The sequence below is a fragment of the Centruroides vittatus genome, unplaced genomic scaffold (genome assembly GCF_030686945.1).
Source record: "Centruroides vittatus isolate TY-2023 unplaced genomic scaffold, ASM3068694v2 scaffold_324, whole genome shotgun sequence".
Classification (NCBI taxonomy): domain Eukaryota; kingdom Metazoa; phylum Arthropoda; class Arachnida; order Scorpiones; family Buthidae; genus Centruroides; species Centruroides vittatus.
The window spans coordinates 1300596-1320839 of NW_027122701.1; the positions used below are offsets into that span (position 1 = coordinate 1300596).

At 31.1% G+C, this 20244-nt stretch overlaps 1 protein-coding gene across 2 annotated transcripts in view; it reads right to left on the minus strand.

Annotated features, from left to right (window-relative positions):
• Nucleotides 1-3451, minus strand: part of vir (VIR_N domain-containing protein) — a 115226-nt gene extending 111775 nt beyond the window's left edge. For both annotated transcript variants that reach the window (XM_067286051.1, XM_067286050.1), the window contains exon 1: nucleotides 3307-3451. In XM_067286051.1, coding sequence (XP_067142152.1) covers nucleotides 3307-3396 — 90 coding nt within the window. In that variant the 5' untranslated portion in view covers nucleotides 3397-3451. The remainder of the gene's footprint in view (nucleotides 1-3306) is intronic.
• Between the last annotated feature and the right edge of the window lie 16793 nt (nucleotides 3452-20244).

Genomic DNA, 20244 nt, shown 5'->3' on the forward strand with positions numbered 1-20244 from the left:
CAGTTTCTTAGGCAGATTCCCAATTCAAAATACATATGGTTCCCTATCTATCATTATGTTTATTCATGAAACTTTCGTATGACTAAAGAAACCAATGACAAAAGTCATATAAGTGAGAGAGTTGTACAAAAGAGAGATTGACCAACTGGAATGAAAAATGTTAAAAATATAACTGTAACTCTTTCAGTATTGATTACCACAGTTAAAAGCATTATTTCTTTTAAATTCAAAATTAAATACAAACTTAAATCTGGCAATGTTGCTACCTACGTTGCCCAGAAATTAATGTGCATATCCAAGTTTTGCTGCAAAAGTGGGCTTGCAAGGCTGATATTTTTCTTTATGTTAAAATCTCCATAGGGCAGAAACTGGAAGTATGTGGATTTTGGGAATTTTGTCAGCCATCTGAAGGTTGCTTTATTAATTAATGCAAAACATACGATTAGGTTCCAAAAGTTAGCAAAAGTACACTATTCTATTCTGTCACTAAGAGAAATATGTTTACTAACACAATCAATAATTAACTAACAATCACAATTAAAAACATAAATGAGAGCATTTTCTTTTTACAAAGTATCACCATTATCATCATCATCATCTTATGAACTTTTTTGTTGATCCTGGTCAGAAATATCAGCAATGTCTTCATTTTCTTATTTTTATCATAAAAGAACTTTTATGGATCACAAAAAAAAATGTTATTAATCAAAAATTTGTTCTAGGGCCCTTGTTTGTTCAGTTGAGTACCGAGTGATTTTTCTCCAGAATTTGTGTTCAAATACTGAATTCTTCAAGTTAAAAACAGTTCAAGTACTGAGAATACTACTGTCTTTTGTTTTCTTCATTTTTACAAATTATTACTTACCTGTGGTTAAAAAAAAGTTTAACAACATTGTACTAAATATGAAGATTAATCCATAAAAACAGAACACTGTGACAGTCTTAAATACTAATGTCTGAAAGCAACATCAACAATACTTGATTGATAGGAAGGCTAGGACAAGAAAGAAAAAACTTGTACTATCAGTTTTCATTAAAGGCGAAAGGCACAAAATAAATTACTGACGAAAGGCACAAAATAATTAAAAATTTCAATGTGGTAAAATCTATGCAAATTTGAGACAACATGCATGCATGTTTATTTGCATTTAAAAAAATATCAAATAATGGAGTTTGCACTTAAAAATTGTGAAATTTTATATGGACGATTTCCCAAATTATCAACCCATGTTAGAATGAAACTAGAAACAGTGTTGTACAGGGGATATCCCCAATTTCTCACCATGTTGTACAAGGGATACCTGTATATCCAAAGAAGCCTTTTCTCTCAATCCAGTAAAATCTATAACTAAATATTTTGTTTATATATATTCTATAATACTAAAATTTTTAATACTATTACCAATAGATAATTAATTCCGTAATTAATTAAGTAATATCCAAAAGATTAAAAAAAATGTGAATATAATCAAAAAAGGCCATAATCAAATACAAAACTCGAAATCCTTATTTCATTTTAAGACATCGAAACAGATTTTAGATGTCTTGAAATTATTTCTATTTTTCTGTTCAATGCATCTTACTTTAAAATCTATAAATTATTTCTAAAATTACCTCACTTCAATATAAACATAAAATTATCAGTTTCAAATTTCTAGAAGTAAAACCAAAAGTTAAATATTTACCAATTTCTATAACTCAAAACTGTTTAGTAATCAGGGTCGAGAGGAAGGGAAGCTGTGGAATTTTTCCCAGGCCTCGAGAAAACTTATGGATAAAATTAATGTTATATTGTTTTTGCTAACAGAAAATAAAATCTTTTAAACTGTTTCTCTTATTAATAATGAAACATTCTATGTACTGTATTTACTTGTGTATAAGACGATCTCACATATAAGATGAGATGTGATTTTAAAGATCAAAATAAAGAAAATTAGATATATTAATACAATTCTAATTTTATTTTGTTTAATCACAAACAAAATATTATCAAATGCAAGTAAATGCACACATTGTCACACAAAAATTACTGGCATTTTAAACTTTAAGGAAAAATCTTGTAAAATTGACAACATACTTTGTTAATGTAAAGCTGGACAATCGGAAACGTTTTTGCCAATTCTTAACAGTCTAATCCACTCTACGTCGATTACACTTACGAGTTTCTCCAAATTCTGATTTCCAAATAATCATCCGTTTTCATGTGGATTAAAACTTATATTGGGACCCATTGTGATTTTGGAATTTCATTTGTTTGTTTGTTTTGTTAAGTTATGGCAATGCAACACTTGGGCGATCTGTCTCGGGAGATGCCTTCCAGGAGGTCTTAAGGGCAACTGGCTCCTATTCGGGCATTGCAGACGTAGGGAAAACCCGGAAAACTCCACCTGGCCAACCCGTCCCAGCGAGGCACAAACCCACAACCGGACTCCCAGTGTTCAGGGAACAGAACTGCTTGGCCGCTAGTAAGCCAATTTTGGAATTTCAATTTGGAATTCAATTCAAAAGCTTTGCTTTTCCTATTGCTATTTATCTTTACTCCCGACAATACACAAGGGCAATTCAAACGACTCAGATAAAACAGTTTTGTTTTTAAACACCCACGAGTGAGCATCTGGTAAAAAATGCAAAGACAGGGTCGACAAAAATTATTGCAAAAATGCAAAGAATCCTTCGCTTGCACATATAGGACGACCTAGGTTTTTGAAGTAGTGAAAAATAAATAAAAACCTCGTCTTGTACACGAGTAAATACAATATTTCACTTGTTCAAAAAAGAAAACAAGCGGCGAGAGGCCCACTCTACCCAGATTCCATACAAGCTTTTAACAGCACTGAGAATTTAATGTTTTGATTAGTATAAATATTTTTTATTTTTCTTGGATTTATTTCTCATAATAAGGTTTAACTTGTGAGAGTAATTAAATCTCAGATACGAAACTCAAGCAGTTTACTAGAACATTTTAGGATCTCAGGTGTATTTTCGAAAGGGAAAATAAAGAGTCATCAGTTGCAATTACACCAAATATCTAACAAACATTAAAATTCTTATATAACATTTACTGTAGCTGCTACCCAATAAACTATAAACAATGATGCTATGAATTTCCACAACGTTAAACTACAAATCAACAGACTTATTTATCATATGCAATGTACTTTTTCCCTTCTTTTTCTTGATTTTGATCTCGAGCGGTTCAATTTACTGTTAGAAATTATGTAAGATTGAGTTTAATAACGATAGATGCAACAAGCCGTAACTAATAAAATACGAAAAATCATTTCAAAACAGAATTATAAGATATACCTCACTATTCTCGTGAGAGAAAGTATCAAAAAATAGCAATTCAGAATCATCATCCATCTTGGAAGCTGATTTTAAAGATTCGGTAACCATTTCTAACTTTTCTTCAACAGTGCCGCCATTAATGAAAAGTTTCTCCGTTTGACGGTAGGTGACTCTTAAAAAAGTTTATAATTTTCGAGTCAGAATTGTTTTTTTTTTTTTTTAATATATTTTTCTTGTTTGTGAATGCATTGCATCTGAAAGAATATCTTAAAAAATGTTTTTATAAGTTATCATATTCCGAATGAGAGTCGGAACGATTCGGGCGGTACGACATTCCATTGTTGACTTGCTTTCCAAAATGATAAGGATTGCTCTAACTTTAAATTAGATTGCATTAATGGGATACAGCAATATAACACGTGTGCCATCTGCCAAGGGGAATGACTGCCGGGAGGACTTTCTTTGGGAAGCTAGCCCCTGTTTAGATGTTAAACACAAGGTATATAGAATTCAGGTGACCAACCGTCCTCCTTTAGGGAGGACAGTCCTTCTTTTGTAAGGTCTGTCCTCCCTCGAAAAATGTCCTCCTACATGTCCTCCTTTTCGATATCTGAATATTTTTGAAAACTAATCTGTAAATCTCCATATTCGATCGATGCAGAGCCGATCTGTGTGTGTGGATGTGTTTGTATTTGACACAACGATATGTCAAGGCAGTGTGACGAGATGCGATTACAAGACGCACACGCTCGTACAGAAGACCTCGAGAGAGGTGTGTCGCACGCAAGTGGCTTCATTTACTCCTTACAGAAACACAACACGGCACATACACATGCAGTAGAGACTATTATAGTGTATTATCATTGCAATGAATAAAATGTTTCTTTTATTTATAATATTTTTTCCTTCAATTTATTTGTGTCCTCCTTTTCATTGTAAAAAAGTTGGTCACCTTAATAGAATGTTAAACGCGTGAAGACACAACCCGGAAAACTCCATGTGGCCAGCTCGTCGGTCATGCGCGACCATATTTCAGTGTTTGGTGGTTTTATTCTCGCCATTACTGGTGAACTTTGAATAATTATATTTACGTCCTTACTACAATGAACATCACCCATGTGTTCATTTCCGATTTGGCGGTTCTTACATATGTTATAAAGTTTTAAAAACCCAAGAAGAATGTATTTTGTTTCTATCGGCGGAATAACATTTTTAAAGAATGAAATAAAATCTAAAGTTGGAGATGTCGAGCGATAATTTATAACTTCATATAGAAATACTTATCCAATTAGAATATATAGCTGGATAACGCCATCAGCCTAACGCTATTAAGCCGTTTTTTTTTCTTTTTTTTAGAAGGTCTGATAGTCCAGAGGTCAATGTGGATTCGGGATCGAATCCGAACGTGGTCGAAAAAATCCCCAGAGATTTTTAAAATCACTATTATCACAATCGTTTTAATCTAAATAAATGAGTCGCGTGTCTTACCTCACTTTTCCTTATTTCTTATAGGCCTAACGGGTAATCAAATATATATTTTTGACATTTAGAAAAATTTTTATGGAGCCAATTAGCCCATAAATTTTTCAAAATCCATAATAATACAAAATTTAAAGAATATATACAAGGTGTAACGATTTAATCCCTGGAATGTACCGTACCTTTAAAAACTATGGGCGCGTTTTTTATGCAGCGTTCGAGAAGCGCTTTACAGCTAATCCTCTGAAACCCGTTTCTAAACGGCCAACGCTGCTCGTGACGTCATTTCGCTACACTTTCGCTGTATAAAAAAAACGCGCCCTGAACATGAGGAACTACACTAGTGGCTACTGTAACCTTCAAAGTACTCATTGTGCATTTATACACTGACTTAAACAAAGTTTTCATTTCTGGAAGTAGGCCTGGAACCAGTAGCGGATTTCTGCATAGGCACACGAGACACCTGGGGCCTCATAAATCAAGGGGGACCCCAAAATTCAGCTCTCAAAATAAAAATCAGTAGTAAATTTAAAAAATGAATTAATTTTATATCCATGGATTACTAGATCTTATTTGTTTTTAACACTTTTACCTATTGAAACTTAATTCTTGTACCAATAAGTTTCAATTGTCATAATTTATTATACGACATTTGTCACTATTATATGTTGTAAAGTAAATTCAACTTTGTTAATTAAGTTGAATAAAAATGTGAAAAATAACAGAAAGATGTCAATAACTAACATGTAGCTTAAATTAGTACAAAAACTAACAAAATAATAAAAATATCAACAGAAGTGATTTTTATACATTGCATTTACGCTTAACAAAAAAAATTATTATCGGAAATCATAAAAAGTATAATGAAAATATGTAATGAACTAAATAAATTTGTAATATCACAAAAATTAGCGAAAAAATTAAAGAAAAAGACAGAAAAAGGAACATTTACCTCTAGGGTAACGTGACCTTGACATGAACAAAGCAGTCTTTTGGGAGGACTTTCTACGGAAAATTGGCCTCTAGTCAGATGAACACATGAAGAATACATAGCCAGCCCTTTGCTGAGACACTAACCCTCGACCAAGTACCAGTAATTAGTGGTTTTATTCACTGAGCCACTGGTGGGTGAGCCTTATGTTTTGTACTGATACATTATTTGTAATGCATGATTTATAACACAAATATAAAAATCGTTTAGTTATTATGACAAAAAAAATTGCAGCCCGATTATTGTGACGTTGTCACAATGTCAGGCTGCAATTTTTAATTTTAAAAATATACGGGACTTCCGGTTCGGACCGGAAGTTCATATATAGTTAACCGAGGTCTCTAACCCCTAAGCTTTCCCTTTCTGGTCTTGCTTTTTATCTATCTGACTCCGTTCTCGAGATGAAGAAAGTACAGACAGATGACAGTGGAAATTTACAGGTCTGCAATTTGAAAATTTCAGCCCAATAAAGTGCTTTTATTTTCAGTGTGGGTTAGCGTGTCTGGTTGCACAAATGATAATTTCAGTTTTGCAGTGGCGTGCCGTGACATTTGATGATAGGGAAGCTGTGTTTCTGTAAGAAGCCGACTTCCAGGGGCAATCAGTTAATTGTGCGTCAGTGATGGTCTAGGGCAGTGGTTCTTAACCTTTTTATACTCACAGCCCACCAAATATTTCATAATTTTTTGTGACCTTCATTTTTTAAAATAATAATTTATATTTGATAATTTATCTATAATAAATTGATTTTTTTATTATTGCTTTATTTTTTTATAAAATAAATGTAAATCATAACTTTATTATTTCATTTTCTATTTAAATAACATCCAAACTTCACAATTAAACATAAAAACTCATTTATTTTTAACAAAAAATAAAATAAACAATTAAAAATTCATAGAAAAAGCAAAAAATATTCGAAAATAATTTAACGAGATTTTTTGTGATTTTGTAATTCCTTGAACCCATATTTGATATAATCACGATCGTATTTTCTAATTTTAATGTTACTTAATTTTATACCCTTAGTTTAGGACTTGTGGTTTTTTTTCCGTTGCGTTTTTCACTGTATCATCGTCGGAACTTTTACTAGTATTTTCTTCAGTATATTTTCTTTTTGAAGGTCCCGGTCCGTGATTACTTACATTAAAAAAATTTTCTAATGGTCCTTTCTGTTTTTTGCTCATTTTTGTGGGTTAATTATAAATAATTAAAACTAAACACACAATATAAGAAAGAAATGCATTATTATTAGATCCAAAGCCGATGCTAAAACTAAACTAAAACACCCACAACTTGTCGTAAAGATTTTGCATAACTTTTGCAAAAATATTTAAATTTTCTAACCCTACTACTAAGCCTACTATTTTTGCATAATTATTTTTAAAATTCCAAGCATTACTAGTTTCTTAGAATTACTTTGGAATAAAAGAAGTACATACTGCAGTGTAAGTAGCATATTTGCATTTATTTCTTCTGTACTAACAAAGTTGTATGTAGGAAGAAATAAAAAAATAAAAAAATCTAAATAGGAAAACTTTATCTTTCTTATTTCACTTTTCAATACGATATTCGGTTATACATCAATTTTCTTTTTATTATATTCCGAAGGAAAGTTTGCATAATTTGGCGGCCCCCGGCAAACTTCTTATGAACCCCCAGGGGCCGCGGTCCCCTGTTAAGAATCACTGGTCTAGGGTCCATTCGTATTCATTTGTTCGATAAGCCAGTAAAAACTGTAGACTTCTCTAAAAGTATTTGTAATATCACAATTACATTCTGAATCGCTACCCACGATATAAGGGCTAAAATTAAAGATAAATTATAAAACTTACTCTGTGAAATAAAATTGCGATGGATATACATACCTGGTACAATATATTGTTCAATTGTATTAATATACTTTTTAAAAAAAATTATAATTAAAATATAGCTTTGTAAAGAAACGTACATGAAAATAACATAAAATATTCTTTACTTTTTAAATTTTAAAACAATCCACTTAGTCAAATAGCTCGATACGAGTAGCTAATGGATGGAATCAGAGACGGTCCAGGTAGGTATGTAGTGTGTGCGTGCCAAATCCCGAAGGTGCTGATACCTGTCAATGTCAAATGCCTCTTTTGTCGCATCACTAGTATATCTCAAAGGGCGCCACAGGGCTGTTGTAAATTTTAAACGTTTCTCACCATAGCTGTAAAAATCTAACTATGTTAAACTTAATAGTCATTTGTTTTCTAACTAATTCGTTTTAATACCAGGTGTACACGGAAATCAGTTTCCCACTGTACTGAGCGAGTGATTGGTTCGTTCAAGCTTTTGTTTAAGTAAAATTCTGGCTCTTTCAACAGGGTTTTATTTATGTCCCCATTCCCTGATCTCTTAATTATTTAATTACTTCTTAAGTAGAAATAAGTCGAAACCAGTTACTTTGTACTTGAATATCTGTGGTCTTGGGAAAACATTGGAAAGACAAATTTTTATGACAACGGATACTTAGATCGTAAATTTAAGGAAAATAAATTCTAGAGCTTTTTTGTGCCTTGTGCGTTTCATTCATTAAATTTGGTTGTAAATGATGCTGCCAAAGTAACAGTTAATTTTTTAACATTGTACAAGAATTGTACACGTTTTATCTGCATCCGCTTACAGATAGGACATACTAAATCGTAATATCACCGGTTTAACATTGAAATCCGTAAGTAATATAAGATGGGAGAGCAGAATAAACGCAGAATAAATATATCAAATATTTTAATGGATTTTTTAAAACTCCTGTCAACTATACAGAACTATCATAAAAACATGCCAGTAAACTTCTATCGGTTGGGTTAAGTTATAAATCTAGTCTAGGGTGAGCAACCTTTTTTATAACATTGGCCAAAATAAATTTTACGTTTTTTCCGCGGGCCGTAGTAGTTAATTGACGCTTTCTTGTGACTTGTAATTTTTTAAGTCTGCAAATTTGAAATAAATAAATAAAAAGTTAATTACTGCATTTATTTCTCTTATCGTTTTCGAAAATTACAAAGAATTGGAAAAATAACTATTAATTACTTATTTTTCCAATTTAATAATCTATTAAAGATCTCGCGGGCCGGATAGAAACTTTTCGCGAGCCGTAGCTGGCCCGCGGGCCGGGGGTTGCCCGCCGTTGATCTAGTCTGCTCATGATTCACATAATCAGGCGAGGGTGGCCGAATATCTAGCAGGTGGCTAACAGCCCACAACCGCTCCAGGATATAAAGTTGGACGCTTTACGCGTGTGTCGCTTCTACCAGCTAAACCGTGACGTTGGTGCTCTGTAAAGCGCATGTGCCAATGCCTATAATCTGGCTGATTGGAAACTGACCCGGTTTCGACATTCCTTCCGCCACTGAATTATTCGAATATACAATAGCAATCTTATCGGTTTTTTTTCACATGTAGTATAGAAATTTGTAAAAGATACATAATGCAGTTATAATAAAATATTAATTTTAATTAATTCAAAGTACGTTAAAATATGAAAATTTATATTTTATAAAACACAAGGGAAGGTCATTGGAAGGTGGAAGCGGTGCTTCCATCGCTTCCAATGACGGCACGCCACTGCAGTTTTGTGATATTTGATATAACTTAGTGCTGTTGGGAGCCTGAAAAAGTCTGAAGAAAGCTGAAAGAGCCAGAAGAAAAAGAGAGAGAAATATTGAAAATTGGAAAAAAAGATAAAACAAAAAAGAGAAGAAATTCCGGAAGAAAACATATTTCGACTTTTACTAAATGAACGTAGTAAAGTCCCTAGGGAAGCCCTGCCATAGAAAACTCTGGAATAAGACAAAATAATGCTGAACAGATATTTCATGTTTTTTGGAATAAGAGAAAGCATGGACCTAACGTAAATGATTCGATACATTAAGATGTGATCAAGAAGGCGAACGAAGTTAAAACAGTTTGTTGTAACTTGTATGGAATGGACAAATTTCAAATATTTTCTAATCTTACAAGTGCAATTACTAAGAAGGTGTTTTGCGTTTAGTAAGGCAATATCATTTACACACACGGCAGTAGATCCTAATAGTTTCTACGTAAAATAAGCTTGTACAGAACAGGAGACAAGTCAGATTGCTTCTCTATGCAAATTGGGACGTCCTACACATATGGCTTATTCATTTCAACTGGAAGTCAAATAAGACACACAGATAAATATTCCCAGGAATAAAATAGATAATGTGATGTCTCTCACGAAATGGACTCCAAGTGCATAATTATCAAGAGTTCTATTATCAAATAGAATTAGAAGAAAAGAATGATGGACGTAGAACACGAATGCAAATTAATCGAGACAGATAACAAATTTCATAATTATCTAATTAAAATACTGGTAAATGTGTTTCCAAGTAAAAATAAGCAATAAATGTATACAACAAAAAACTATTGAGTGTATTATTTTACAATACTGTGAAAAAATTGATCCACATCTTAAAAACCCATATATCTATCCCACATGTCTCCTTTTCGCCAGTCCTTCTATTACAGGAGTTTAGGTATTGAATCGATTAAACAGCATATTGATAGAGAAATGTATAATTGATGATTTCAAAATATTTTAAAATTTGCTGTAATGATAATTATGATTTATGGATTTTCTCAAACTTTGAAATTAGTTTTTCTCAAAACAAGAAAAGTGTAGGTTAGCACTATATGCCCCTCCTCCGAGGGCTTCAATTACTAATCAAATAAACTAGAAATAAATCACACAATTATATATTTGATATATTCTTAGCAAAAGGATTTATCGTTTATTTATTTAAATATTTCCCTAAAGACCCACTAGTGCCCGAGTGGAAAAAACTGAACACTGGTTTCAGTATTCAGTGAGCGCTGGTTTGTGACTCACTAACCACGTGGCAAACTGCCACGTGGAGTTTTCGAGTTTTTCTTCAAGTGTGTTCCCATAAAAAATCCTTCTGGAGACATGTTCCTTGGCTCGCAACACGAGCGATCTCCGGAAGAGATCGCTCATGTGTTTGTGTTGTCTTATTCCATCAATCCCAATTCCAATCGCCATCCTATCAAACCAATCACTGATTTTCCTAAAGCTAAAATTTCTAAATTTTGGTTAGAATAAAATATTTTTCGACTTTTTCCTTTGATTGACATAATAAACATTTAAAAAATATTAATACTATTAATAAAATTAATCTTTAAACCTAAAACGACGAAATAGTGATTTTTTACAAGGGGATTCCCCTTACTTAAAACTTAACATTACAGTTAATTTATGGCTTAATTTAACATATTAAACAATAACGAAGCATTAGATTTTAATAAAGTACAATTGATATAACCTTAATAATTAATCTTTTAATTGGTTATTATTCTATTTAACGTAAATATAAATTTTGAAATATTAATTCATGTAAATATGAATTGCTTTAGAAATTAATTTTTTAAAGTAAGCTGGTTTTTTAGTTTATACTTATTAGTATTTATTTGAACTTTACTAATGGATTTAAAAACGACTGCAAAATATTAACATAAAGCAAACGTTAAACGTAGTCCATAACTTTGTTAAAATGATAATTTAAATAGCGAAACCTCTGAACAACGGCCAATGACAGGAACATAAAAAGTGGTCGTTGTTGAGAGGTTATTTTGTATGCATTTTTTTTATTCAAATAAAAAAAGTTCGCAAAAAATGGGTGCTGCTTACAGTGGCTATCGTTGGGAAATGGCCGTTATTGGAGGTCCGACTGTATTTTTCATTAAAATATTATCTTATGCGTTATTATCAATATTTAAAACAAATTCTCTAAAAATTTAACTGGTTTTTATTGATATTTATGCTTTTACCATCGAAATAAAGTACATCATAACTTATAAGCAATTTTTCTAATATGTTTTCAGTTTGAAAATAAAAGAAAAATATATAAATTGTTTAAAAAGTAAAATAAGTTAGAATCTTTTAATTAAAGCGAATTATATTTAATGTTTTACATTATAATATAATATCATATACACTTCTATTAATATTGAGGCTAAGTCTTTATTTATTATTTAAAACTTGTATTATAATTTCTATTTAAAAATTCTATGGAATTAATAGCAACTCCAATATTATTTACTTAGAAAATATACTGAATAAAACATTTAGGGAATATTCATATAACAGAAATAGGAAAAAATAAAATAAAATACGTTATTCTATATAATTAAACGAAAATTCAATGTAGACTGCATTCAAATAGCATTTAATAAATCGTCGTCCATGTTAACTAGATCACATTATATAAGTTATAATTAGACGTTCGTACATTAAATATGATTTTAAAATATATTTACAGTTTTCAGAATGCTTGAAAAATTACTAATAAATAATTTATATATATAAATTATTTATTAGTAATTTTAAATTAGTAATAAAAATTTGAACATTTTCTAAGCATGAATACAAATGATGCATTCGTTTTATCACGATAATGTACTGTACGATAATGTTGTGTTTGTTTTTCTTTTTGTTTTTTAAGAAAGTTCATTGAACATGAACGAAAACGTTCGAAAGTAATAGAATTTGGCTGCAAGTTTACAAGGTAGTCGTAGTAAGTTGCTTAATAATGAATAATATGCAGTCTAGAACGAATTAATGTACTGTACATTCTTACATCAATTTGATATCATTCTTACGCTTTTGTAATGAAAAATTATACATAATGACGTCAGTTTGACGTGAAAGTATACATTATTCTGACAAAACGAATGTGCTAATAGGTAATAATTTTAAACTTTTATAAACAGAGAAAAGAGGAGATAGTCCTAAAAATATTAGGCAACAAATTGAAGACTAAATAAAAATAAAAATTTAATGCCTTACTTCCTTCATAACCACAAGAATACAGTTAACATTGCAGAGTCGACCTCTTCTTTGAGGCCCCCTAAAATTAATTAAAAGTTCTTCCGAAATATTTCTTTGGTTTGGTTTTTGGTCTGTTCATTATTTTCAGGAAAGTCAGCTTTATATAAAGTTTTGTACTTCGTTGTTGCAAGTTTATCATTGTTTTCTTTACGATATCAATTTATATTTTATCGCTTGATATTAAATATATTATTACTTGTAATTATTTTTATTTATTGATAAATATAAATATTGTTACATACAGCATGTTTGATGACAAATTTTCTTTCGTTTTTACATATACTATATAAAAAATTAATTATACTGTCGACAATATCAAATTTGAAGTAACTCGTTAGTTTTTTTTTATTATTTTAGGTGACATTTTTGAAATCCAAAACAAAAATATATATTATTTTGCTTGATTTATGGGATATTACATTCATCTAATTTTCATTATTTGTTATTCCTTTTTTCCTTCTCATCTGTAGTTTCATAGTTTCTGTTTTTCTTGCACAGTCCTTTCACTACCCTCCCCTGACGGCCGGATGGCCGAGCGGTCAAGGTGGCAGCCTACCGCTCTGGGGGACCCGGAATCGAGTTCGGACAGGGTAGAAAAATCCCCAGGAAGTTTTCGGGGGGTGGTCCGTCCAGATATGTCGCCCCGTCCATCACCACACGGCCGCCCCATTGTGAGCCTGGCCGAACCCATAATGGATCTGCTAAAAGAGACCCTCTTAGTGCCCACAGGGCGAAAGAGTTAAAAAAAAGAATACCCCCTCCTTTCATATAAACTTTGAAATATTTGAACATATAATTGTATTGTTATTTGTACATTTGTAATTTGTTGTTTACTGGATGGTAAAAATATGTCTTTTTCACATTAGTTATTAACTTAGTAACCCTTAAACATGAATCAGAAAAGTTTTGAATTTTTTACACTTCTTGATAAAAAAAAAAGAGTCGCTCAGTAACCTAACGTCCTTAAAGCACCTGACTAATGTTTACAGCGACAATGGTATGGTCAATGGGTGAACAAATTCAAGGAGAGAGAGCAATATTTCAGACATACCAAGAAGCGGGCTCTAGAAAGTGGACAAGCTGATTCGGGAGGCTCCTGCATCACGATATAGCACGATATAGGAACTCACCGATGCTGTGATTTTTGTTACTTTTTCCGCTTTGTGGGCACTAAGAGGGCCTTTTCTCAGATCCATCGGCCAGGCTCACAATGAGTCGTTCGGGTGGTGAGGAACGGGGTCCGACATATCCGAAACAGACAACCTCTGATAAACTTCTGAGGTTTTTTGATTGCCGGATTCGATCTACGGTCCCTCAGAGCAGTAGGTTAACGGCTTAACTGTCTTGGCTGCCAAGCTGGTTTTGTCGCCTGAGTATCTCGTTGGCGCAAATGCATAGAGAAGAACGGAGATTAGGAAAGTGGCCCAAAATGATTCCCTAAGACAAAAATTGCTGTAAAAAAGTAAAATTTGAATCATAGAGAATTAAAATTCGTTGTCGTGGAATCCTCTGGTTATACTTCAGCAGTAACCAGTAGCAGTACATTTTACTAAAAGTAATTAAGTTTTTATTTACAATAATGTTTATCTTTGCTTATCTTATCTTTAATTTAGCCCACGAGGTCAGGTAAAATGATTCCCCCCACTTAATTTCCACAGAAATGCGAAATCTTTAAAAAATGAAATAAGAAAAACAGTATATCTTTATATAGATATATAGGTCTAAGTTTATATGTTTTATGTTAAAACATTATATAAACGTAATGAAAAGATTGGATAGGTGAAGGACATATTTCTATAGAAGACATGACAAAGAAGACGTGTGCATTTTTTCAGTGTTTACTCCAATAAAACTAATGTAAGTGTTTAACAGGCAACTTTTTGATCCCGCAAAATGTAAATATAAATAAAATGCCATGGTCAATCGCAACATTAAGTTACTCTAATTATGCAGTGGTTCTCAATCTTTTTGAAGTAGGGAAACACTAAACTTTAACATTTTTTTTCCGCGGAACACTTACAATACATCAGCTTTAAAGCAGTGTGGCAAATCTTTTTGAAATAAAGCGCACTCGGTCCAGTAGATTGACATTTGCTGATTACATTTCCATACACAAATTATTTTACATTGTATTGATTTTTCTTTTGCAACAATTTTTAATTGTATATTTGATTTTTCGCGGAACACTTGAAGTAGCTTTACGGAGCACCCGTGTTCCGCGGACCACGGATTGAGAACCACGGCTCTAATATACACCCCGATTATCCGAAGTAATGTGGAACAATGATACCTCAGATAACCGAAAATTCGATAGGCTAATATCCGAGGTATCGTCGATTATTTTCACATCATTTATTATACAGATCATAATATGTATTGTACAGTAATTTTAAGAATAAAAATGTGTTTATTGTAGTTACATTTTACAGTAATATGAATTGTTTGTTGCACATTAAAGTTAAATGATAAAACATAATAATATTGTAATACATATCATCATTTTAAACTTTCTTTTCTTTTATCTTTCCATACAGGTTTGCCTCGGATGATGCGAAACCTCGGTTAATCGGGGTTCTACTGTATTATATCAAAATGCGATACAGTAAAGTGCTTCAAATCTAAGTTATTTATTAAAAATAGCTTAAATCCAAGCAAAATAATTTTAATATTCTGATACAAATTATAAAATTATTATTACAACGTATTATAAAATTCGAATCACGTTAAAACTTTAATTTTTTTAAATATTATCTACTTGATAAATGAAATTTATCAGAAAAAACTTAGTAAAAATTTATTAAGCAAAACTAATAGAAGGAGAATTTTTCGGTATAGAAAAGATCCTAATTAACAAAGTGAAATAACATTGTGCAGATTTTTGTTAAAGAATTGAAACATTATTGAAGAGAAAACACTAATAAAAAATATGTCCAAATCTTTGAAGTCTGAATGTGAAACGCACAGATGCAGAACCCACGATAGTTCTGTAGAAAAGGACCTCTTAGTGCCCACAGGGTGGACAGAATAAAAAATTCATATGTGAGTATTAATGAAATATTATCTTTGAGAATTTTTATAATGTATTACTAAAAGAATTTTTAATTTTTCAAATGAGAAAGTTTGACAAATATTGTTGAAATATTGAAATAACATTATAGTTGTTCAATTAGACTTTATTATAGATCATTAATTTCTAATTGATTATAGAATCTACAGATAGTTTATCACTTTAAAATAAAATATAAACTTGCACGATTTGTTTTGTCTCACTTATAATATTGCTCATTTAAATCTGTTAACTTTTTAAATACGGTGTTTCAAAGATATTATTCCGGATAGATTGAACGTTTTGTAGGTTTTACGATAATGGGCTCATTATGAACAATACCTATATACAGGGCCGGATTATCGAATAGGCAAAGTAGACGAATGTCTAGGGCCCGTAATTCGGAGGGTCCCGGCTTCAATGCAGAAGATTTCTCTGTTTGAAAACGAGTTAAAAATTATTTAAGAAATTCGATAGGACAGAAAAGGCTGTATTTAACAATTCCCTACTAGTAGCCATTACCTAAAAAAAAAAAAAAAAAAAGGTCTACAGCCACCCGTGCGTCAGAAGTGATGTACGCCACGAGATCTCTCGCACCATCTAGAAATATTCCTAGGGCCGCCTCTCGTGGTAGTACTGATGTATGGATAGGTATGATTTATTTTCTAAATCTAAACTTATACGTCGCGACATCGCATATTCGATATAGCGTTCAAGTTGCTCGAGTGCGAAGATATCACAATTCAATAGTGTTTTATAAAAGAGTTAAAAAGGGTGACACTACGGTGTGACCTGGGGTGACACCACGATATCCGCACCGGGTGTCACCCATGCTAGCTACGCTAATGTCACATTATATAAGATTTGTTTAGAAGCAACTTATTTAAATGGGGCCCCAATTTAAATTTTGTCTAAGGCCCGCTAGAGGCTTAATCCGGCGCTGCCTATATAAATTAGATTTAGCTTAAAATATTTGCTTCGTTTAGCTTTAATCAACATCCTAACGCTAAGTAATAGTGCGTAAACGTAAAATACTAGGTATGTAAAGATAATGATTTAAAATATGATAACTCTATGATATCTCGTGTCTATGATATAACCAGTGACATCTGAATAGCTACGCAGAGAATTTATGTAATTGTCGTAACACGAAAATATCGATTATATAATTCAGCGAAAACTTTATCGACATCTATTATCGTAGTGCTTAAAATTTTTAGATTTAAGTGAATTTTAGTTATTAGAATTTGCTTTACTAATTCTCAATAATTGATATTTATTATTTAATTAAATAATAAATATCAATTAATGAGAATTAATGTAAAAACTTTAATTTAAAAATTTTTATGTAGATATAGCACTATACGTTCATAAAATAAAGAATTAGATCCAAATCCGCGCAAAGTTTTATTGTTAACCAAGCATATTTAAATGATATTCTCTTAAGCAATAAAAATTTGATCCAAATCTTGTAGATTTTTCATGAATATTTTGAGTTAGGTCATCGTTTTTCATCAATAACAGTAGATGTATTACTGTTCAGATGCAGTGGCAATCGCAAAAACTGTAAACTAATTTATCTGTATAATGCATATTATACAGATAAATTAGGCCTTAGCCACCTACGTTCAATAAAGCCAATTCAAGTGTTTAGAATTCTATCGCACTCTTCATACAATTTCCAAGTACATTATATAACTTCACTTACTACATCTTAATAATTAACACTTATTTGAGTTAGTTACTTTCAAAAAATGGATTTATTAGGCAGGTTATAACATTTATATAAAGATATACGATATACCTCGATTTACGACGGGCCTTCGTTGCATAAATGGACCTAAGATCAGGATCTGGGTTATAAGTCCGACTTAACATGATTCAGACTTGTTGAATATTGGGCACCGGAAACATTTTAAAAGTCCTTTAAAGTTAAAAAAAAAGTAGTAGTAGTAGTGCATTGACTTTCAAGTTCATCTCTACTGTCCTGTTATAATGCCATAGTGAAAAATTTTAAAAAAAATATTAATATGCAGTATATATTATAAATTAAACTATTAAATAAAGCTAATGTCATTGTGAATATGCATGATAAATGAGTATTGACAAGCATCACGGTCATCGAGAGCTTGTATTGGGCCTTTTGCCCCCTTTTTTTAAACAAATGGAAACGTAGAATGTTTCGTTATTAAGAGAAAGCTTTTTAATACACAGTAAAACACCGATTATCCGAGAGGAAGGTGTAAATGAATGCAACAGTTTTCTTATATTGTAATTCATAAAAGAAAGTTAAGCACGGTAATATGTATTACAAAATGATATACGGTGTTTTTTTTATCATTTAACTTCAAGGTGAGACAAATCATTCATATTTAACATGTAATTACAATAATACACATTTTAATGCTTAAAACTATTGCATGTATTAGCTGTATAATAAATGATGTAGAAATCGTTGTTCTTATGAATGATTAAATTCACTAAGGTATAAAAACAGACTTAAATGTGATGTACACGTACCACATAAATCTTTTATATTCGTAATTTTTAATTCCAAATTGCTGTGGCCATCGGTATTTTCCGAGTTTTCTGTCATCCGAGGTAGCATCAATCTACACTACTAGCTACTGTATATATATTTATGTTTCATAATTTTTGATAAATATACTTCTTTTTACTAATTATTCATATATGGGTCTATACTACAATTGATTTATTATATTGTTCTTATGTTACTTTAACACCGAAACTTCTCTTCTGTATTATAAGCACCAGAAAAATTAATGTATGGAAACTTGTGATTTTATTTTAAATTTAATATAAATTCATTGGTTTAAAATTTTCCAAGACCTAATTTAGTTCATTTTATTTAAAAATTTAATTGCTTATTTTAGACAAAAATGTTTATATTCACGTGAAAGAAACTTTATTTTTTATTATTTTTCTAAAATACAGGAAATTCTCATAGACGTATATACTGTATATTCTGCATTAAAGTTAATACAGAGTAATTAATGTTGTTTATCTAACAGAAACGAATATCTAACTTGAAAGAACTGCTTGTAAGTTTTAAGTGCGAATTTTTCATTTTGAAAGAAATCCCTTGGTGTGATTTATGCATTGAGTGTCAAATTACATTCTTATCTAATGCAAATTAGTGTTTAGTTCTTTCGTTATTAATCTTATTCGCTTATTTTATTTATATAATCTCCTTGCCTATTGTTCTGTTTCACATTATCCATAAGCATTTTAAACACTACAGATCTTTATTATTGTTATTTTATTATACTAACTCAATACATGACTCATTTTACATTTTACATTAGTTAGATTTGCAGTTGCGGTTTGCCACAAGTGGGAAACCGCAACTGCACCACAACGTAGCCTCAGTTGGTAAACATCAGGATTTTGCACTAGAATAAAAAATGCAATTATTAAAATGATAAAATTTAGATTTAGATCATTATAGTTAAATAAGATTTAGCTACAGTTAATACTCTCTTCTCCAGCGGAAATAAGCAGAGCTTAGATAATTCTTATCAAGTTCAATGTCATTAAGTAATTATTGTACATAATTTTATCATCTTTTACGCTTTATAAGTTACTGCTATTTTTTCTCTTAAGCTGTGATTTACTTTAATATAGCAATCTACATTGTCTTCTCATATAGATTCATGAATATAATGAAAACACCACACAACATCTTTAAAAGTTTTGATGATAAAGTATTTTCGCTTATTGTATTTAAACTTCGTCCGTAATATGATATTCTAACACAATGAGTGGAAGTTCTAGTTTATATAAGCAGTATAAATTATGTTTCTGTTATTTGCAGTTATTTGAAGAATGATTAGAATTTTATTAGAATTATAAAATTCGTTATTTGCTGTATGTTCTACTCGTTGTGTTCGAATATCTTATAACTGACGAAGCTTAAATAAGCGAAAGTTTTTAGTATCAAAAGTTTTAACGTTGTTTTCTATGTTTTTCATTATATTACATTAGTTCACACAGGATTCTACACACCAGATTCCTGAACACGTTTGTGAATCTGTTCTGATTATTTTTAAATAACAAAGTTAATACCCGCATTTGAACCCATACTTATTGCATTATATAGCCTATTTACATATTCAATAAATCCACAAGTGATGTATTGTTTACAGACTTGAGTCAGTTTTGCAAAGAGGATATATTATTCAGTAAATCTTTGTCTTTTTCCCCTTCATAATTTCAGTTCTACTTCTGTGATGTAATAGAGTTACGTGACTCATACCTTTCGTTAGAATGCTCGCCGGTATTAATAGTGTTTTCATTTTACCAAAGCCACGTACATAACTAACATAACTATACGTAACTTAATTAATATTTTCAACTAGAGCAAATATTGCTTAAAGTAATTCTCTAAATAGAACTTTTTCAAAATAAAACTGAAGGTATATATTGTTTATCCTTGGATGTATAGTTCTACAGCATTTAGTTACTTCCTTCTAGCAAAATATTTTTTTAAAATATTTTTTTATTAGAGAAAGAAAATCTTTGTAT